Genomic DNA, 22,466 nt, shown 5'->3' with positions numbered 1-22,466 from the left:
TGGCCTTGGATTGCATTAATTCATTCATATGGACTGTCTGTCTGAGAGACATAGTCATCATTTTTGTCATTGAACACAAGCCTTGATGAGACTGTATGCTTGAAATTTCTTCTCTTTTTTGATTGGGTTTTTGTGTTAAAAGAGCACCATTTATCTTCTTTTCACCCCTCGATGTGTCCCACTGGCATTTCCCCAGTCTGTAAATCCACAATCCATCATACAAAGGCCTACTCACGGAGGGCACCTTGTGTCTGTGAGCAGAGTTATTCAGTAAAGTCCTTGTTTTAGAGGACAATCTGGAGGTGACCTTTTAGTTGTCTTGGTTAAATCTTGAAATCTACCATCATACTGCAGTAAAATTTGGCAGAGCCAGGAACTAACTAGTTCAACTTCAGTCAGTGTCTGTGATCTGCAGCCCCCATGCTTACAGGGTTAAATGAGCTCAGAGCAGCTCACATTGCTAGGGAGATGAGGGCTAGCTAAAGTTTCTGAGCTGTAAAGGTTTTATACCCAATGATTTCTTACTCTAATCCCAAGAGATGCTGTTTATACATACAAAGGCACATGCAAATGAAGCCAGGTCTGCTCCCATTCATCTGTGAACAACAGGCTCCTCACTTTCAAATGTTGCTATACAGATTTTAGCTTCACTGAAATCCAGGAATTTTTCTAGATTAAATCAGCCAAAGCCTCTCTTTGTTGTGGGACCTGGTGGTTAATACCATCAGGCCTTTCAGATATGTTGCTCTTCCCTTTTAATCTTTCTATCTCTTCCGGTCATTGTAGGAAAATACAGGGTTATCCCCCCCAGACACACTCACTGAAATTGAGGCACCATTTCAGGCAAAGGGATCAGGTGATGAAAGGAGGCTGGATGGCAGGAGGCAGTAACCCTTTCACAGTTCTGCCATGCACACAGAGGTGTGCTCAGCTGAGTCTGCCACAAACCAAGCCCTGCATTTTTCCTTCTTCCTCTATTCCACGCCTTATAAAGACCTGGTGACCAACTCATTCATTCACAATTACCTGTTTGAAATTGTAGACTTTCATTTCTGGCCATGCATAGGAAATGTTTTATTCTTTAGATCTTTCAGTACATTACTTCACAATCTTTATTATTTTGATCTTTCAGTACTCTACTCCACAATATAGAAAAATTCTACTGATGAACTTCTGATTTTATGATGCTTGTCCTTATAATCTTTCCATGCAAAGATTACTGTCTACCCAAGCACCTGTTTAACGAATGTGGTTTTTGTCCTCTGAGAGGGGTGTTTACCCACTGAAGTCAGTGACTAAGTCCCAATAAAACAATGTTAAACTGTTCTTTCTTCTTTTTTTTTAGCCAGAAAGAAGCTGTAACCTTAGAAATATGTTAGTGAACGTGGTTCAAACAGTATGCTTTAAAGACCTCACAGGCTGCGTGAGATAAACTGTAACTTTTGAAAGTTCAATATGAGCCCTAGGAGAGGGCTCTAGCTTATTGAAACACCACTGTGTTCAGTTTTCAAAAGCAGTAAAAAGTTTTACATCTAATCTCCAAATGTTTCACTAGAATGTTATATTCATGGCTGTGTGTGTTGCAGTCAACTTCTGCAATACTCAGGATTTCCTTTTAAATCTGGCTTTTGGGGTCAGGGGAAAACACTATATTTTTGTTTGCGGAACTGTGATGGAGAACAAAATTCAAATATATACTAGCTAGGGCTTGGGAGGCAAAGAGATACATATGTATGTACCTGTATGTATCTATAAACCCAGTCTTTTGATTTGTGAATCATGTAGCAGCACTACTGGCATTCTGAATGGATACACAACCCCTTTTTTGCCCTTAAAAAAAAAAAAATCTGACTTCATTTTTAATCCTAGAAATAAAATCTGAAGTCTAATGGCTCCCTCCGTCTTCTGTGAGTCAGCAGGAATAAACCTGCAGTTTACTTGCTTGCAGTGTGAGTCAGCAAGACAATCCTGCCACCCTGTGCCAGACAGGATGTAGACAGGGAAATGGTTTTTACTCTTGTCTTTGTCCACTGGCAGCCCTCAGAGAATGGATTTTGATTAGCAGTACCCCAAAAGCAGTGTGATCAGACTAATTAAAAACTTACCCTCATGACCTCAAAGGAAAGAAAAAGCAACCAACCCCCTTCACAAAACCCCAGTATAATTATGTAGCTCATACTTGACTAGTTACCCAGCATCAGTTAACTGTGAGATTAAGATAGCCGCTATTTTGTCAATCCAGTTCCAGATATATGTGAAAAAAGGCAGAAGTTCACATGTTCAACTGAAAACTAGGCCACATGTATTACAACTCAAAATTTCAGACCTCAAATCTCTTCTTGCTTGCAAGTGTATAGCCACACAGGGAAATTACTTCCAAAGAGGTGTGGGTGCAAGGACACAGTGGGAGAATCAAAATGTAATGCCTAGAGTTCCAGTATAGCTCTGAATGTTTCCATTGCTCTGCTTCCAGAGGATAACAGGCTAAACGACTTTGAAGACAAAATGCTTCTTGATTCATATCAATTTTGGTGTAAAACAAAATTAACAGAAGAAACATACCATTCATGGTTTAGTAAAACAATGTTGTCTGTCTTACCAAGAAGGAGTAAAATAATTCACAATTACCCTGATACTTGCATGCTGCTTGAATCCTTAACAAGGATAGGTCATGATAATTTATGACAGGTGGCTTCAATGACCTGGGAAGCTTTTTCAGTGACTAAAATTAGGCATGGTTTGTTTCAACTCCATCTCTAATACTTAAACACAGATGGGCATTTCAGGACTCAATTTACATGCATATAAGACTGAGTTGTTTATGAAGTAGTTCATGCAAAATACCAAATGAGAAAAATAATTCAAAATTATCTAAGACAACTGGACATAAGAGAAGTAAAAGCAGAGTTCATTTAAACTTGAAAAAAGTGAAAGCTAAAACAATAAAAGAAATGAAATCTAAAGCAGTGAATTTTATAAGTGAGAGAAACTTGGAAGTAATTCCTTGTGAAACAGGTAGAAAGGGATTAAGAGTGACAAATGTGAAATTATTTTCATAATGAGATTTGACAGTAAAAAGTCAGGATCAGCTCGGAGTTCCTGAGAATTTTTTAATCAGAAGTTCCTTAAAGTAGGATGACCTGTTGGCAGATACTTGACATACATATTGTCTATATGAATCTGGATTTGGTATTTAAAAGAAAAGACAAAAAAAATAAATAACCCTGTGTGATCCAGGTCAATGATTGCTATAGAACTCTCAGTATTGTTACAAAACAAAAAAACTTGACTGTGCCTTTAAGAACTTCGCTACTCCCAAAATGCCACTGTTGGGAAGGTGCTCTTTGGGGCTGGAGATGAGAGGCCACTCAGTAATCCCAGGTGCAAGAGCCTCTTTGGTAGGCAGTGCAGGGGTTAGGGGACTGTTGCAGGTGCAGTGAAGAGGAAAGTATTAGATATGAAAATCTAGGACCAAACGAACTTGTTCAGCATCAGTATTGCTTGCTTAACTCTTTTTTTGTTTTTTAAATTATCAAAAGGCCATCATTGTAAGAAAGAAAAAACAGAAAATGAGGACACATACATATTTGTCTGTATCTGTTTCTTTATAAACATATATTCTTATATATAAGAATACAAAATGGCAAGCAAAAAAAAAATTTAAGTGACAGGAAATTGCTTATTTACTTGAAAGTGTAGTATACTCAAGCAGATGCTGTAGTTGTTTTAGTAAATTTCTCCATAACTCCCTTGGTTTATATCTCTGTTTTTCAAATACCAGAGTTAGGATCAGCTGGATTGATTAGGGTCATTACTCGGAATTCCAGCAACAGTCTGGGCAATCAGCATAAACTGGTGATAAACAGAATCATTTATTTGGAAGCATCTGGAACATGTAAACAAGGGGATAATCAAAAGATGTGCAAGCGCAGTCTGTATTTTGCCTTTATTGTTTCCATGAATATTATTTTCCTATAAATACTTTTTCCCATCTCCTTTCAAACCCTATTTTTTTTTGGATTGTTTTCACTGTGCATGTGTGGTAGCAGCTTTGAAGGATGATAATTTAATGGTGGGTTTCTCAGGGGGGAGAAAATTAAAATGTACAGCCTTTTGTCTGTGTGGTGAGTTGTTAAATCACTTCCCACAGTATGACACAGCTTGTGGCATTATACATGACATAAAAACTCTTCATTAACATGTGTCCTACTGTGAAAAATGTGCTATATTAGTTGTCTGCCCGTAAGTAAACCTTATTGTGAGAGAGGATTTTGTACTCCTGTGAATAAGAATTAAATATTGAGATTTATTTTATATTGTTTTATCTTGACAAAAAATACAAGGAAGTTCCTTGGAAGATCTCTTTGCCTTTAGTGTCTAACCCACTATTTATTATGTCTTTTTTACTGTTTTTGTAAATATCCATTCAACTTTTCTAAACAAAGAGCCTGGAAAACCAGTATATACAACACACCAGAAAAGGAAGAAATGCAGTTGACTGACAAGCAATTTACTCTCTTTTATGAATTCTTCATACCTTCAGCCAAAGCCCCCCTGCCTAGGATGAAAGATGAAATGTAACTCAATAAAGTACTCAGCAGAGAACTCTGGATGGGAAGGCACTTCAATGTGCAGAGTAGGAACAGCTAGAAATTGTTGACTAGATAGACAATTCTGATTGATGAACATCTGTAATACCTCTCATCTTGATTACCACACAGAATTGTGTACTTATTAATGCTATGCCAGTTCTTATTGCATTGTACTAAATGCAGACCCAGAGTGGACATCACTGAGCAAGTATATATTTCCTCATTACCATTATAGTAATGGACTATCACCAAGAAAAAGAAGAATAAATGTCATAAGCACACAGAGAACATCAGCTCTTACATCTTCAGCTGTTATCTCTGCTTTCTATCTTCTTCTTTGTTTTTAGGTAACAATGTGAAATGTCGTATTTTCTTGCATAAGGTTATAAAAATGCACATATTAAAGATCAGCTCAGTTTTATCTCTTAAAGAATGGGATTAATTTTGAATATCTTTACAGCCCGTCATAACTGAAATATAACACGTGGTTTTCTAAAATGAACTTATGGCCTCAGAATCTTGTAGTGGAAGGTTTTTTTCATTAAAGTAGGTTAAATTCCTACCAGAACAGTGAAAACCTGTGATATTCTGGGTAATGTGGATTTTGACTAGCTTTCTGGCTGATAATGACCCAGAAATTTGTTATTGTCACACCTGTCATGCTGCTTCTGGATCATCAGTATATCTTCCTCCAAGGAAAGGTTAAATGTGTAGCCTTTCATTGCATGGTATGCGCTCTTTGCTTCTGCACAAGGAAGATAAGGCCTGTCAGAAGAAGTGGTGAATCATTGGTATTCTTCTGTTTTCTTCAATATCAGTGTTTTTTTCACAAACATAAGACATTTTTCTTCATTTTCCCTTCAATCCAGACAGAAAACACAGTATTGTATAAACAACAACTGACACAGCAAATACAGTCATATTCATATATCCTGCTCTGTTGCAAGCATGGAGGGCTTGCTATTTCCCATTTTTGCTAATATATGTGTACAGGAAACTTTCCTGTCTGACCATCCAGGAGCCACACCTGTATCACCTGGGCTGGGACCAAAGCTTTTTCACAGCGGATGGCTCCAATGACCCCACAGGTGCCCTGTTTGACTCCCTACACACCCCACACTCACACAGTCAGACCAGATTTCCTCATTGGCTCTCCTGCCTTTCCCATAGCAGAGTCTCAGATGTCTGGATCCTTAAAATCATTTAATTGTGGTGCAGTAACAAATCAACAGCTCAAGCTGGTGCCTTTGAGGAGGGTCTCCTAGTAAAGATGCTCTAGGCTTTTGTACCCTCAAAGTGTAAGCTCTCAAAAGTCTGGGGTCATCGTTTCCTGCTGTGTCTGAGTGTCCAGTTGCTGGGCTGACACTACAGATTCCCAGGCTCACTGTTATGAAAGGGGTAGCTCAGGTTTACTTTTCCTGGAGCTCCTACCACCCAGAGTTCAATCTGCCGCTTGCAGTGTGCCCTGCTCACCAAGCTACCCACGCTGAACGTATCCTTAGCATACCCACTTCTCCCCAGATCCTTTTCCCCTTGCTGTTTTGTGATACTAAGGACAGAGTAAATTTATTTTTCTCATTTTTGTCCCCCTTTCATTGCCCTTCTCCATCAATTTTCAGTACTTCTGTGTTGCTGGGACATCTTTGTCTATTCTCTGTCATATGTTAGTAAGGCCTTGCAGTCAGTAGGTGCCAGTACCATCAGTGAAAATAAGCATCATAAATTCAATACACATCATGCATTCTGGATACAAGTGAAGATGCTGGAATGTCCACTAGATTTTAAACCCTCCTTGAGAATGATTGAGGTGCAATTTCCCCATTCTGCTCGCATGTTCATCTACATCAGCTATTTATTTTGATAATTATTTCCTTTATCCATTGCTTTTCATGGTTTTCACTAATGGCTTCAATAATTATTTAGAGGTTCGTAAATGCAAGGGATAGAACAATTATTGTGGTATTAACCACAATCATTGAGCTTTTATGGCCTGCACCTGGAGAACGCAAGAAGGATGAAACAAGTAGAAAAATTTCAAAAGTTGCAAATATGCAGATTTTCCTTGTCAGTAGAGGAGGGAAGATTCTGAGCTGTTTCTTAAAGAAAGTTCTATTTCTGTGTATGGCTCCAACTATTCACCAGTTCAATTAAAATCTGGCAAATGTTAACATCTTCTTTTTATTATTACTGACATTATTACTAATTATTTCCATTATGTTCCTGCTGTGTCAATAATTGTGGCCACAAAAAGTTTAGTATTCAAGTATACCAGGACCCTTTATCTTGTTTTTGCTAAGACTGCTTCAAATTTTTAACCTTAGTACTCTCTTCAAAGTCCCAATTAGAGAGCTGATTTGGGGTTTTAGTTGGTAGGTTTATGTTTTTAATGGTTTGTCTCCCACTAATGCTAGATTATTTACTGGAAAACAGATGAAAAGCCTGAGGTCACCTCTCTCCCTGCCCTGCCTGCAGCAAGGTCTAAGCACCCAGTGCAGAGCAGCTGGTACAGAGCCAGATTCCAAAAGGCCATCAAGACTGAGCATTGCAGTCATTTAACATGCCATAGAGAATAATCCTACATATGCCCTATTTTCATCATATCCAAAAGGTAAGCTTGAGAGAGAAAGAGAGGAGATGGGTAAACTCTAAGATGCTGGGGCATTCTTAAAGCACATACCAAGTAAGCATTGCTGGGAATAATAAAGAGTTTAGGAGACATAAAGGAGGGCATGGGAAAAAGAATGGAGCCTATGGTGTACAGTGAAGTGTAGAAAACACTTGGTTGTATGAGGGAGACTTCAGACTCACTCTGTGGAAAAGCTGGCTTGAATGGTAAGTGTGCCAGAGCTCCTCACAGACAAGCAGGGTGGGAAAGGACTCGTGGCATGATCCCATCTCCTGAAAAGATGGGAATGACAGAGCTTACCATCCTTACATCCTTACACCCTTACACCCTTACCATCCCTGTCTCTGTAAGGGGTTGGAGAGGGCAGTGGTGTGTCTTCCCACTTTAAGGGATGGAGACTGTGGGAAAGGGGAAAGAGACCCTTCATTGCTCCAATTACAGAAGGAAAATTATGTCCCCTGAAAAAACTGGAGAGCAACCCTTCCTGCTCAGAGGGGGATGGACACTTGGCACACTCATTAGAAAATAAAAGCAGGAAGTTCAGTTGGAAACACTGGACACTTTGGAAACACCTCCAAACTCACAGTGGCTTCTCTTATACTCCCTCTCACTAAATAAAGAAATTGAGAAATAATAGATAACTTGGACTCTGCCCCAGATCCCACCACTATGTGACCTCTAATAATTCAGCTAACGGGCTTAGCAGTCAGCATGCTGTAGATGAAAATAGGAGAATTTTAAGGATTAATCAGTGAACTCAAGAAACCAGTAACTTTAAAAAAAAACCCCAGTTTTGGTAGAGGTTTTTTTAATTTTCTTTTGGGTTGGTTGAAGTTTTTTGCTAAGGTTTGGGGGTTTTTTATTTTTTTCCTGGAAAGATGATGCACCCCAGTTCGTTGAGTTCTCCTTTCAGAAATCAAAACATCAGAAGTACAACCTGTTTCCTGAATTTGCTGGAATAAATACTATACACAGCCCCCTTTGGAGCATTTTCTTTAGGGTATTTCTCTTTCTGTCTGTGCATGTGACTTACTACATAATAAATCTAAAAAGCCTGTAGAAACCAGTCTCTCTGTGGTAGGCAAGAATCCTTGGAGGACTTGATCCAAAGAGTGATGAATAGATTAAGGCTGTCTCTAAAAGTTCATATTCCTGGTATATTTACTCTATGGACATGTCTTTATATTTGCTTGCCTTCCGTACAATCTGTGGGTGAAAATATACTAGAGACTATTCCAGGTTATATGCATATTTGTCCTGGACATAGATGAACTATTAAAAAGTGATTGTCTGAAATGATACTCAACGTCAACCCAAGGTATGTCAGCACTGAGTGCAACCTGAAATATATTGAGTGCAGCAAACAGCAGGTTTGCCTTCTGTAGCAGCTTCTCCAAGAAGCAATGCAGTGTTACCCAGGCACAGCCATGTTAAGTCTGAACTCAGGGGAAAATATATCCTGCTGGATCTGACTAAGAGAGGAGCTGCTGCTGCAGCTCCATATCCCAGGTCCAACTAGTAGTGACGCTGAAGACCTATTCCCAGCGGGCCACATGCACACAACTCACAAAGGGAACAACACATGTATGTGCATATGCACATGACCATATACACACACACACTGGAGACAAAAACACCCAGGAGTGCTCCCACAAACACCAAGAGCATCATCATCCTCACACTGCTCCCCTCCACAACAGCACAGCATTGAGGTCCACTCATGAGAATATATATCTGTGGAGACATACACATTGTGGCTCCCTCCATCAGCTGGGCTCATAAACTCAGTCTGCCCAGTACCTGCCCCTGAACCCCTGTCTCCTCAGTTTCTGGCACCTGGACATTAGCCTCCAGTGTTGACTCGCAGTGATGGGTTTCACTTTGGACAGTGGGACTGGGACTTTCCTGGAACAACCCTGGAAGGGACCTGGATGTGGTGTCCTGAGGGAGGTATCTTTTCAGCTTTTTACCGGCTAGCGCTTGTATTTCAATGCCTTAGAAAGCCTCGAGCAACCCAGAGAGGTAGCACGGGCAATCTGGCACTTTAGTAGCTCTAAAATCGGTACCTGAATCAGCTGCAAAGCAAATACCACCAGCAGAAGCAAAGAGGGAAAAATACAGCTCCCTGCTCGCTCAATTCCCTGCAGTTAGAAGCTTTCAAAACAAACAGACGACAAGATGTTCACAGGAAGGAGAGCAGAGCCAGGAGAGGGCGGGGCCTCCCTCGATCGTCTCTTGTATCCGGAGAAGGGGAAAGGGGAGGACTGGGGGCGGACCCGGGGTGACCGGACAGTGAGACACTGCTGAAGAGACTGAGTTACATTTGGTTTTGCCCACGCTTAGAACAAAGGAGCTCAGAGCACATGGCAGAGGCAAGTGTCTTTGGGAGGGGGAAGGGGAGCTCAGAACAGGCAGCAAGTGTCCAGGTCTTTTTCTGAGTCTTAATTTGGTAACCTGCCTTAGTGCACTCCTGCTCCTCCAGGCTAGTGGACATAGGCTTTGGATAGTCTGATGTTTCTTGCAATAGGCCTGAGAGCAGCCAGGGCCATGATATTATTGGGGCTCTCCCCTGTGCCATAATCTCTCCGTGCTTCTTTTGGATGTACAGATAAGCTTTTATCACCTAATCTAATGTGAACAGTCTGGTTTCCACAGCAGTAATATCAGAGCAGCTCTCCCACATTGCTCTGTGCTATCTACCTTGGCTTCCAGCTTCTCAGCTGCCTCAGCCAGCTTGGGGCTGGGTGTTCCTGAACCCCACTCTGTCACACTGTGCAGCATTCCTTGTAAGCTGCCCAAGAGCACACACACAGGCACCCTGCCTTTGATGCCTGGGCAGTTATTTGATCTCACCGTTTTAAGATAAGCCAATAGCATTGCTTTTATTTGCATTCAGCAAGTGCTCTTTTCTGACAAGGGATGTGGTAGAATTGCAGTACAGGGAGAACAAGCCCGGTGCTGATCATGGAAAGTAATGGATCATTGCACTCCTCCGTTAATCTGCCCCTCTGGAGTCTATACGTTATAAAAATTCAAGCATGATGCATATTCCCTGCCTACCATACAACAAGAAAGGGAAAGATTTACAGGGTAAATTACTATTGACATACACCAGGTCACTGAGAGTGAACAAGAACTGTCATTTCAGCTTACTGCAAACATCATCTTTGCCTTTTCATGTATTCAATCTTCCTGAGGCTGAAGTTCTTTACAAGGACAACTGTTCATGCTTTGGATTAATCAGGAGCCTCAGTCATTTGAAAGGTCATGTATACAAGGAACAGCACTTTTTTTTTTTTCAAGTGACCTATATGCTGACTTTGGTGGGGAGTTGTGGGAATCAAAACCTATAGAAGCCAATAGTGGAAATGTACATCTAAAAGAAAACATAACAATGATAAGCCTATTATATCCTTTGAATTAAGCTTCTTCTGATGTGGTGTTGGGTGTGGATACATTTGACTGATTTTCAGTCAGTTATATTTTTGCACTACAGCGTCTTTGCAAAATGTAAGTCTTTGGATTTGTTTGCAAGGACAAGACCTCTTCTTGTTACATAAAAATAAATTAACTAGAAGATGAGACATAAGCAAGTCAGATTAAATAACGTCTATGAATAAAATAAGTTGCTTTAGTAATAAGCATTTGAGTGCACAGATTCACAGTTGTAGAATAAAAAAATCACATCTGGCTACAGTAAAATGAAGGGAGCTTACATTCTTAATGAAAGAAACTCATGTAAAGCTCTGGAGCCAAAGTCTGCAAAACATGGCTGAATGAATGTTCTTTACACTTGTGTGGTGATATTTCTTCAGTATTTCTTCATATTCTAAATTTTTTTAATATCTTCAGTATTTCTTCATCAATTTATTCTATTTCAACTTTGCAGATTATGTAAGTAATTCCTTCTGTAAAGCTTAATATCTTTACTGTATATTTTTCTTTTGAAACATATTTGATTTCCTGCTGGCATAAAGGGAATAAATTGGCTCCCAACTAATAATTGTTCAGAGCTAAGCTCTTTTAGAGTCCTTAATGGACTAACACACTGACATTTGAGGTAGTACTATTTGCAAAGTTGCTGTGGTGACAAATGTAGTTCTGGATATAAACACAATAATAATTCTACTTTGCTTAACCACTCAGCATGATTCCAAAAGGACGTTTCTGCCAAACTGAATGCATGTTGTCCTTTTTTCTGAGAAATGGTATCTTTAATAAAATATAAGTGTACAGGGAAGTCTGACTTCTCTTTGATCACAGTACTTTATGAACACCTACTCAAATTGCCATTAAAACAGATTTTAAAGTAGCACAGTGTCACTTCTTGAAGAAAAGATCAGGTCAGGCCCAAGGGAACAATCTGTAGCACAAAATGTCTAGAATTTGCCTCAGCTTCTTTTTGGTCATTGTGAAAAAGTGAAACATTCCTAAAGGCAGTGTGATCCTTCCTCTTAAATTTCTCTGCCTGGCACTGCAAACCCATCAGACATGGCCTAGAGGTTCTTTGACTCATGCAGGGAACCTGTAGGCGATGTCATTGGACCCAGGGTCACAAAGATAGCTATAGCAGCTTTTGCCCATGGCCATCCCTCTGGTTTTGCAGTAAGCAAAGCCAGCTGGAGAGATTTGATCCACTTGCTGTCTTTCACTAAAATCAGTTTTCAGACTACATCATGATCTTTTTTCTGAATTTTACAGTTTGTAGACAGGGGTCTGAATATGTAGAGATGATGGCTGTTTTATGAGAAGGGGTCACTAGTGAACGTAGTACCCACGCAGACCAGCTTCCAAGACATTTAGGTGACAGATTTTTGAAGCTATTTCATCTTTTTTCAAAGAAACTGAGAAAACAGGTCCCTGATATGCCACAGGATCCCTTTCCAGGGTGTCCTCTCTTCGTGTGTAGTTAGAGGTTAGTTTCTATTCTATTGAAGTTTTCCTAAGCACCCTGTAATGTCTAAGGAGGGAGGGAGGGGTGGAGAAAGTAGTGTGAGACGGGCTGGGGGAAAGAGAAATGTTCTCTGTCTTTTTCTCTCTCCATTGATCATATGGAGACAGAAGAGATATTAATGTCCCACCAAGCACTTAAAACCTAAAGCCAGACAGTCACAAGCCAGATAGTCACAAGTCCAAGACAAAGGGTAAGTGCTTGGAGTAAGTTTCCTGCATCCTGCATTACCTTGAAGGGCAGGTACTGCTGCCAGTCAGAACGTGGTAACCAGCAGCATCACTCTTGGCTGAGCCTGGAGCCAGCTGTGAAGCTTTCCTTCCTACAGAGCAGGTCTGGGTGCCAGCAGAAAGGTGGCAGGCAGCAACTGAGAGGTACCATGAGTATGCCCCTAAGTCATCCATTATCTGTATCACGTTCAAAGAGAGCATTGTAAGCTGTTTCACCACCAGTATTCATGGTGTTTCAAGGCCTCAGATACTCCCATTCAGCTGCAGTCATGGTTAAGGCTTGTATAATTTAAATGGAAGATAAATCAGAGTTCAGATTCAGCCCCTGCCCATGGCTTGATGCACAATGTAAATGTTGCTGCCCTTCTGGTAGATCAAAGACATGTAGAGGAATGTGCTGGAGACAAACAACAGAAGGAAGACAGACTGGCTCTGAAATTTTGAGGTTTTGCTGCTAAAGTTACATCCCGATCTTAAAAGTAAAAGATAAGAAATGAATAAGTTGTTGGTTTTCTTTCAGAGCTCTGTTTTTAGATTATAAGGTTTGCATTAAAATGTGAAAATGGAGAAAGTGTCACCACTTCTTTCTAAAATATAGGAAGAATGTTGATGGCAGGAGAAAATACTATTTTTAGCAAGGAAAAGTAAAACCTGTGTTGATACTCTGCCCATAATATCCTAACAGATAATCCTTAGTTTATTTGAAATTTGTAACTAAACAGAATCATGCTACCCTAGTTGTCAAAATCAATATTGTTTCTTTATTCTTGTTGCAACTCTGCTTGAAATTGACTTAAGGGGAATTTGCTTTGCTTTGACTCCTCTCTCTCTCTTTCTCTTTTAAGGTCAACTCAAATCAAAACATACTCTTGGGATAATGCCCAGGTTATTTTGGTTGGGAACAAATGTGACATGGAGGATGAACGGGTAATCTTCACTGAGAGGGGAAAACATTTAGCAGAGCAACTTGGTAAGAAAAGAAACAACTAAAGCTTTGTGATTGCTTGTGAGAATGCACAAACTAATCTCATTAATTGCTACAGTACTTGTAAATACATGTTCATGACACATTCATTGCAAAAGAATAGTCACACATTGCCTCTCTTTTATTTCTACAGCCTTTTTGATACAGAGCAAGATTAGCATGTGTCTGTATATATACAATATCTTTAGATCATTAGTGCTACAGGCAGATAAATCCTAGAAAAGAAACAAGTAAATCAAAAAAACCCAAGCACTATCCCCTCAAAAAAAAAAAAAAAAGGAAAAAAAAAAGAAAAGACAAAACAAGGAAAAGGAAAAGAAAGTGAAAAAAAGAGAGAGGAAAGGAGAAATTTCAGAAACAGCTTGCTAGACCTTTTTGCAAGTTAAATGGGTTTGGGTTATGATTACCAATACCAATAACCCAAAACAGAAAGATGCTGCTGTCCAACTCCCACTGCTGACACTTCATCCACTGATCTACTCTATATTTACAGAGGTGTAGATATGAACTTGTTTCATAAAGTCTCTCTCTGGGAAGCAAATTTTGTACACACAGAAAGTTGCCAAGCTGTGAACATCTTTGTTGTTCCTGTTTCTACACAACAGTGTTATCCTTTCATACTATGAAATGTTTTTGAAGTGACACTGGCCAAACTTTAATGGAAAATCTCCAGAGCATCACTGTAATACTACTACCCAGCCCCTTTTTTCCTTCAAGTTTCCCTATCTCTGGAGAGTAAGCTCAGCAGGTGTGCAAATCAAACTCTGGCATTGTTAGAGGTCAGTTTATGTGCAGGGAATCATAAATTATGAGCATGGATTTGTTGTTGTTTTTAAAACTGAGTGTGGTAAAAGTTCAGTGTGGTCAAAATATATGTAACCAAGATCTCCTTGTCACTATTCCTATATAGGTAGTTTGATGAAAGGATGTTTTAAGAAGGGATCTAATCTCATGGTGGTGATTCTTAAGTTGTGTATATGCATAAGTCAATGACCTTATTTTTTAAAAAATAATTTTTTCTAGTTGTACAATTGCTTTTCCTGGTAAACAATTTCATCAGAATAACATACCTTCCTATTGCACCTGTCTTAATAAATGTTGCATACATGTAAAAGAACTCCTTGAAAGTACACATTAAAGATTACTATAAATTAGTCCTTGAAAGGTGACAGGCAATATTTAACAGAAGATTATATCCAGAAAAGTTTCCAATATTTGTGAAGAACTGAGTTTCTCAAACTGCTTGCAAAAAAACTGTGATAGTTACCCTTGCACTTGCTTTAACAGAGGATATTTATCTTTGAAGAAATACCTGTCATATTTTTATATTTTTTTTTTATCTGTTCTTCCCATTTCTAATATTTATTCATTGTAGTAGGAGATAAGAAAGTGTATTCATTGGACAAATAGATCTCAAAAATCTAACAGTCTATTTTACCACAGATTTTGATGAGGTGCTAAAATGTTTTGCAACAATCATAAATTTTCACTATAGAGTTTGAAGATTTTTTAAAGTCACAACAAATCCAAATTTCTATTCCTTGAACCATATTCCTATAAAAAAAAAAATGCAGTGAATTGACAAGGAATTCCCAAGGTCATGAATTTATCAAGACAAAAAGGAACTTTGCATGTTGTACAGTCAAGAATCCTCAGATGTAATAACTAATGTTTGAAAAAAAGAAAAAAAGAGTAATGAGATAGATATCAAAACTCATGTTTCAGGCTTTAAAGCAAATTCTAGCTCCTGGGATTTAAAATTCAATCTTTATGGAAGAAGATTATTCTCTATTTCCATATTTATCTACTCAGGGGTGCTCTCTTCTCAGATATATATCCCGTGGCTATCTCAAGGGCAGATTATTGTATTAGATAACTTGTGTCTCTGATCCAGTCATTAACTGTAGTCAGACTGCACACACAAATGTTTACATGTTTCCTGTACAGCTGCAATAATTTCTTAAATCTGCCCAGAGACTGTGCGAGGTGGTGTGGGGAACAGCAGAAGAAAGACTTTCCGTTAACTGCACCAATTGCACTGGCCTTGCTGGCTGGTTTGGAGGACACCCATTGTGTTATACTCATGTGACTCTCTTTTGTTTCTCTGGCAGTAAGTTGATAACATTTCTTACAGACAAGTTTTAAAAATAACATTATAGATTTTTCTGTCCAGCCAGGCATTTTAAAACTGTGGGCCCTTTGAACGCAATGTTGATCGCAGACACAATTGCAAGCAAATACTATTCATGAGTGCTGTACAAATGCTACACTGTGACATCCTGTTCTCAAGTGTGGTTTTATTTTCAGCCCTTGTTTTTTTGAAGTCACTGAGAAAATGAATACATGCACCTTCTGGGGTGAATTTTCAGAAGGTCAAAAAGAGCACTGGGCATTTAAGCCTCTAGGAAACATGGTGTTCTGTTGAGAACAGTGTTACTGGAAAATGGGGCCTCCTTGTGGCTCCTGACCTCTCTGAAAAGTGTGGCCCTAAAGTTTATTAAGGAGGTGTAATCATTCATTTCTGTAAATCTCTGTGCTGGCTTATTTTTCAAGTGTAACCCAAACAAGTGGTTTAAATCAACCAGCAATAGGTCTCATTACTGTTGGAGGAGGTGTGGCTGAACTAGTCAAGTATCCTGTGGTACCTCTGAGTACCTTTCTCATGGTACAAATCAAAGTTCACAGAAGAAAGAAGGAAGTTAGGAATGCAGACCTGACCATGAAGGAAAATTACAGAATGTTTATAAGGTCAGAATATGTCTTGTTTGCTTTGAAGATGTGTATTTAAATTTATTGTTAATGACATGACATGGGCAATACCATGTCATTGATCATATGGATCATAGCTACAAGCAGTCTAGTAGGTGTTTTGTGAAAAGTGTGAACTGGCAAACATGCAGTGATACTTTCTCTGATCATAGCAAATTATATTTGTGGGTCTTATGACAAATGCAATTCATTTATATTCAATAGGCCTTTTGCAATTTTTTCCATGGATTTGTACAGTGATGCTTTTAAGGCCATATAGAATCATGCCACTCACAATGTCCTTTAAATATGCACAGTTTCTCTGTTATCTACTTCTCCTTTGAATTGGCCCCTTGATAGTTTTATTTTATGTTTCTTCACTGTTATATTCTAACAAACAGTGTACAATTGTTACCTGGTCTGTACCTCTCTGGGTTTCAGAGAACTCTGTCACACTCCTTTTTCTCCATACAGTAATTCTCAGAATATTTAATTGTTCCAGGCATAAAGACATAAAGACACACATTAGTCATTCCTTATCAGCCTATTCAGTATTTTTTAAGTGCTTTTTTCAGAAATCAGTTCATAGTCGTTTAACACAATAGCATCATTAAAAGACTAAGGTTAGAATGAGATGAAAAGGGATCAAATTAAGTCATGTAACTTTTTCTCATATAAGTATCATTCCAAGAAAGTGTAGAAATGTGGCAAACCAGCCAATAGAGATCAGTACTTAACACAATGTTAATATTGATATGGTAATCACAGCAAACACATTTAAAGAAGTTTATTCTCTAATCATTACCAAAAAAGGGAATGGAATATAATTCTTATGATATTTTGTATCTTCATGAATGTTTGCTCTGAGCAGTACATGGATTGGCTATAGAGTGAAACCCCAATATAGTCAGCACTTACATGCGTTAAAGCATTTTAGTTAAACAGGGTTGGAACTTCATGCAAGCGAAATGCATGCACACTTGCCAGCTAAATTACTCGCACAGTTTTCTGAGATATTACTCTCATGCCTTTCAGCAAAATTCGTACATTCATAAAAGTTTGGTGTCAATTGTCAAAAGAGAAATAAAAGGAGTGACTCACAGGTGGCTTGATGTCTTGGTTCTTCTATTCCCGGTCCATATGATATACTGATATTGTTATCTACATTCCAGCTAAGGATTAGCAGGCAGAGGTGTGCACGGACCTTTGAATAGAGTCTGAATAACTGCACAGGCAATTGGATAGTTGCATATGCAGTTTGACATACAGTTTCTCCATTTATTTGGGACATTCTGCCGTGCATGCTAATTAGACACATCATTTTTTATGTGTTCTTTAGTTTCTCAGGTTCTTCTTATGCTTTGCCATCCAGGATCATCCATGGCTGGGGGCATTCCTCATGTCCAAGCATGCCCTAGGTTGCACTCGCCTGTTTTCTAAATTTATCTGGCATGCTGTCTCTCCTAGAGGCCAGCAACCAATGTCAGTAAACAAAATTAAACAGGCCCTTTCTGGGGGAGCTCTCACATTCTCTTCTGCAAGGGGCAGCAGAAACCAGCCTCACACTGGATTCAGGGCACCTGCAAAGGCCTCTGAATATTATGTGCCCCATGGCCAGCAGTGCATGTGACTTCATTGCACCTCCACAGCTTGCCACTCAGAGAGATAGTCATTTGACACCTCAGATGTAACTATATACCTTATCGCCATCTTTTTTCTTCTCATTTGGGCTGTTCCTTCCTTTAAGTTTTTATTTCCACTTCCCTCCCTCCCTCCCTTCCTTCCTTCCTTCCTCCCTCCCTCCCTCCCTTCCTTCCTCCCTCCCTCCCTCCCTTCCTTCCTTCCTCCCTCCCTCCCTTCCTTCCTTCCTTCCTTCCTTCCTTCCTCCCTCCCTCCCTCCCTTCCTTCCGAATTCCTTCCTTCCTTCCTTCCTTCCTTCCTTCCTTCCTTCCTTCCTTCCTTCCTTCCTTCCTTCCTTCCTTCCTCTCTTTTTTTTCTTCTTTTTCCTCTTTTTCTTCTTTTTTTCTCTCTCCTTCTCTTGATTCCCAGTGCTTTGAAAATAAATTCCACCAAAAACAAGAAAAAAAAATCTTAACTTCAAACAGAATCATTCTTCCCTGCCTATTTTGTTTTCATTTTTGTCTTGGCTCATGTATTTATGTAGGTGATGGTCGTGCCAGGGAGATGACAGAGACACAATTGAGCTGTAATTACAGTTCCTCAAATTAAACCATTTAGCATGCCAGTAAGCGTGAAAGTGGGGTATTTGTCAGTGTTGTGGGCTTACACAGGGTGCAACTGTTTGTGGTCTAACCCAGCCTGCAAGAGCAGACCTGCTGCTGCGGTGGCACAGGAACATGACTGGTTTCTGAATCCTTCCTGGGCTGGGGCACAAGGCAGCAGCTCCCCAGCATCAGGATTGGAGTGCACCTTCCCTTGCCTTGGGGTATGAGCCTGGGGGGTAGCGCTTACAGTAGGCATCTGTGGGCACACTGGGGCTACCAGGCAGATGTGAGTTTAGGCACTGAACTGAAGAGGCATTTTTAGTGCTGTAATTTTGGCATGTAAATCAGGAACCAAGAGGGAGCTGACACCTCAGCACACAGTTTGCTATAACAGCAAGTTCTGTTTTGCCTCTGTGGCTGACTGGAGGCTGTGGTGCCCAAGGCAGGGTCACCCACAGCTTAGAGAGCATGGACATATGGCTGCATCTAACTTTGCATTAAAAATGAAAATAATTGGGTAGTGCAGCAATATGCCTGTTCAAACTTCCATCCTTCACTGTTTTTTAGGTCTTTTTAATGGGCAAATGTTTGTTCCAGGGAAAAGAGACAGACTGACAGTGCTGAAAAATACCAGTCTTTTGTTTAGTTACAACACAGACAGGGTATTGGCAGAGCAATTAAAGGTTCCTGTCCCCAGGATGTTCTTTTACTGGGGGAAATGCCAGCCTGCCACTGCTTTCACATACTGGGAGTTGCATTACAGCAAAGTTATTTAATAACAATGAGAAGCAAGGGTTTTCTCAACCAATGTCTCCTGTAAACACACAAAAAATATATTTGCCAGAAATCTAATTTATTGCCCAAATGCACTCATTTAAAAAGTATCTGGAAACCACAGTCAAATTCAATACAACTTTTTTTTCAATTTTATATGAAACCTTCTGTTCTGAAAGACTGGAAGATGAGGTGTTAGCTAGAGCACGACCAATAGCTGCCCCTTGAGTCTGTCCATTCTGCCACAGCTGACAGTCCCCCTTTAGCTTTTTTTTTGTTAATAAATTTGGCCATCCTAAAGATTGAATAAATACCTTAGCATTTCGGTTAATAACCTTTATCTCCCTTTTAATTCTCTACCTTGAATGGTGATAAAGCACTGCTCTTCACTGAGATAATATTAGCAGAGTCCTGTTCTGAGGCTTAATGTTGTTTTAATACTTTTCTTAACATAGTCCAGCACTTGGGCTTGTTAGGACAGCAGGGATCCCATCCTACTGACCTAGAGAGCAAAGCACAGCATAATCAGATCTGCTGCCAGGACCAGATAGTTGCTGATGTAGGAGATACTTTGAAGAACAGCAGTGGTCTGTAGCTACTTTTGGCCCACTTTCCTAGGAGAGATGACCTTTGCAGTCATAGCGTACGTGTCTTGTCTCTCTTTGACTAAAACATATTGACAGTTTTAAGGAAGTGGACATCTGAGCAGAGGAGAAAGGTCTTGCAGTGCCTTGACTGACAGGCAACTTGTGCCTTGAATGAAAAACTTATTAGATACTATTCATAGCAGGCAAAAAGGCAAGTGGCTGCCAGTGCCCCCTCAGAACTGCCCAGGATGCATTTCCAAGAAAATAAGGCCTTATTAACTCCTCTCCTTTACATACAATGATATTGTTAAATTATTCATCAAAATAAGGCCTTATTAACTCCTCTCCTTTACATACAATGATATTGTTAAATTATTCATCCCCATGACTTCCTATATTTTGCCTTTTACATATCACTCTTACAAAGGGAGCAGCTTCCTGCAGCCATTTCTTGCCCTGATGTTACAGTCTCCTACTACTCCTCACAATACTGGATTGAACAAGGCACTGAGAAAAGCAGCACTAAGGACCACAGTTCAAGCTTGTCTTCATGAAAGCTTAGAAGGATAGTTATTGAGGGAACACACCCTTGTGGACATCTGCAAAACATAACATCAGGGGTGATAAATAAAATTGTCTTGGTTGTAGACAAACATTCTGAAACCAAAATGCCTTCCTGATCAACTGGTGAAACATTAGCATAGGTCTTGTGTGTATTGTCTGTGGAACTGTGCTTAAAATTTGTGCTCTTGATGTCACATTTTCTCAGGAAGATGAGAGGGTGCAGAATGTTCTTTTTGCATATGACACTGCTTTCTGGGCTTTTTTCTTCTACATGTTTTGAAAGCAGACATAAACAAGTGTTAATGAGCAGTCATGAAGGCGCCTCTACAGAGCCAGCACATGTGTGAGGCAGAGAGGGTACAAAGTCAGTAATTCTGGCTGTGTATGATTCAGGAAAGCCATCTAACTGCTCTGTGTGCATTTTAGATCAGCAGGTGAGCAACAGCACCACGTCAGTGCCCTGTCTAGCCCTGCTGCTGTAGACTGACAGCCTGTAATGTGAATGAAAAACTTATTAGATACTATTCATAGCAGGCAAAAAGGTAAGTGACTGCCAGTTCCCCCTCAGAACTGCCCAGGATGCATTTCCAAGAAAATAAGGCCTTATTAACTCCTCTCCTTTATATACAATGACCCTTGCCAGCTGCTAAGAGCTTGCCAGCTTTCTTTGAGTCATTAGCAGGGAAAGAGGTAGATAAGGGAAAGAATCAGCAAGGGAAAACTGAACTAAACACAAAACAGGCACTTAAATTAAAATATCCTGTTGCATGTTCCACACACTTTGTACAAATGTTCAGGCAACATTTTGACGTTCTGGATTTTCTGAGTTTCAGCTCTGTTCTGCCTTACCTACCCACTTGCTCTTGGGCTTGTCATGTCTTTGCAATAATCTCCTCTGCCCGGCCTCATCCACATCAGCAGTACAGATCATCACAGGTGGTGGGAACAGGGTGTTCTTTGAGCTCTGCTTCCCTGGGCATCACTAGATAGCTGCGTCACTTCACACTTATACCCCCATGGAAAATCTGTTCTCTCCATTAATAATGAGCAGTGGAAAAAAATCCTGAAGAAAGTATTAAAAGTCATAGAACTGAGGCTGTCATGCACAGGGATTTTAGAAGCTTAGGGTGTCTAAGAGCCATTAGTAAAATAATTGCAAGATGAGTCAGGAGAGAAGGAGGTGTCATGGGGAAAAAAGATCTGCAAAATATTCCATAACAGAATGAAAACAACAAGAATTCAAGTGCTGATTCCAGGCACACTCTGCTAGGAAAAATGCTGTATATCTCTTTGAAACTGTTCCACAGGAAAAGTTTTGATTAAACAAACGAACAAGCCAAAAGAACCAATCTAGTTTATTGGGATCTCTTGCATAAGGTAACATTCACATGAGAAATCGAATCCCTTGCCCAGGACAGCCAGTTGCTGTGCAGGTGGTTACAGGAGCCTCTCTTGCAAGGCTCTTTGTAAGGGTGCCTTTGGCTGCATCAGATGAGACTCTGAACTCCTGTTCTGCTGAATTCTTGTAATCCAGATGGTTCTACTTGCTCAGTACATACCATGATGCTGTGACGGTGATTACCAGAAACTGCACAAAGCTTTTAACTGTCTTAACTGGCTTCAAAAAGCTCTTCTGTGTGACCATTTCTGCACCTGCAAGAACAGTTTCCATGGACCATCTACAAGTGTCTTACCTTTGCTGAATCTCTTTTACAGCAGGAACTGCCTGGGAGGAGCTCACAAGTATGCCCCATCCTCTTCTTGGGATGTTTGTTTACACATTCAAGCATATAAATAGTACCTATCATAGGCCTATACACAGCAGGAGCTGTTTGGGATAATTTCCAAGACTGTCCAAAATTCCCACCTGTACAGTTTTGGTAAAGAATAAAGCATTAGTTTCGTTGTGGAGGCTGTTGGGTGCTCAGCCACTTTCTCACAGGTCTGTCCATTGTGTCATCTATGCAGCAAAGCCTAGCCTAGAAGGTCCAGGCAATTAATGTCTAGGGTGATAAAATACCGTCACAGTCTGATACCCAACTACACCACTGCTATGACTGCAATTATTGTCTTATATCAAAATCATATCTGAAATTCCTTAGAAATCACCACAGCTGTATTTTATTTGAATCAATTATTTTGTGCTTGACACTTTGTAACCCTCCACTTGACCTGGAGAATGGG

General features: G+C 39.9%; 1 protein-coding gene and 1 long non-coding RNA gene across 2 annotated transcripts in view; one reads left to right on the top strand and one right to left on the bottom strand.

Annotated features, from left to right (window-relative positions):
• Nucleotides 1–17,791, bottom strand: part of LOC116437935 — a 39,683-nt gene extending 21,892 nt beyond the window's left edge. Inside the window, exon 1 of the long non-coding RNA XR_004237535.1 lies at nucleotides 17,234–17,791. This is a non-coding gene — a long non-coding RNA (uncharacterized LOC116437935). The remainder of the gene's footprint in view (nucleotides 1–17,233) is intronic.
• RAB3C (RAB3C, member RAS oncogene family) overlaps nucleotides 1–22,466 on the top strand; it is a 126,084-nt gene that overhangs the window by 92,902 nt on the left and 10,716 nt on the right. Inside the window, exon 4 of the mRNA XM_032096317.1 lies at nucleotides 13,245–13,369. Coding sequence (XP_031952208.1) covers nucleotides 13,245–13,369 — 125 coding nt within the window. The remainder of the gene's footprint in view (nucleotides 1–13,244; nucleotides 13,370–22,466) is intronic.

The sequence above is a fragment of the Corvus moneduloides genome, chromosome Z (assembly GCF_009650955.1).
Source record: "Corvus moneduloides isolate bCorMon1 chromosome Z, bCorMon1.pri, whole genome shotgun sequence".
NCBI lineage: Eukaryota > Metazoa > Chordata > Aves > Passeriformes > Corvidae > Corvus > Corvus moneduloides.
This window is presented reverse-complemented; position numbering and strand designations above follow the sequence as displayed.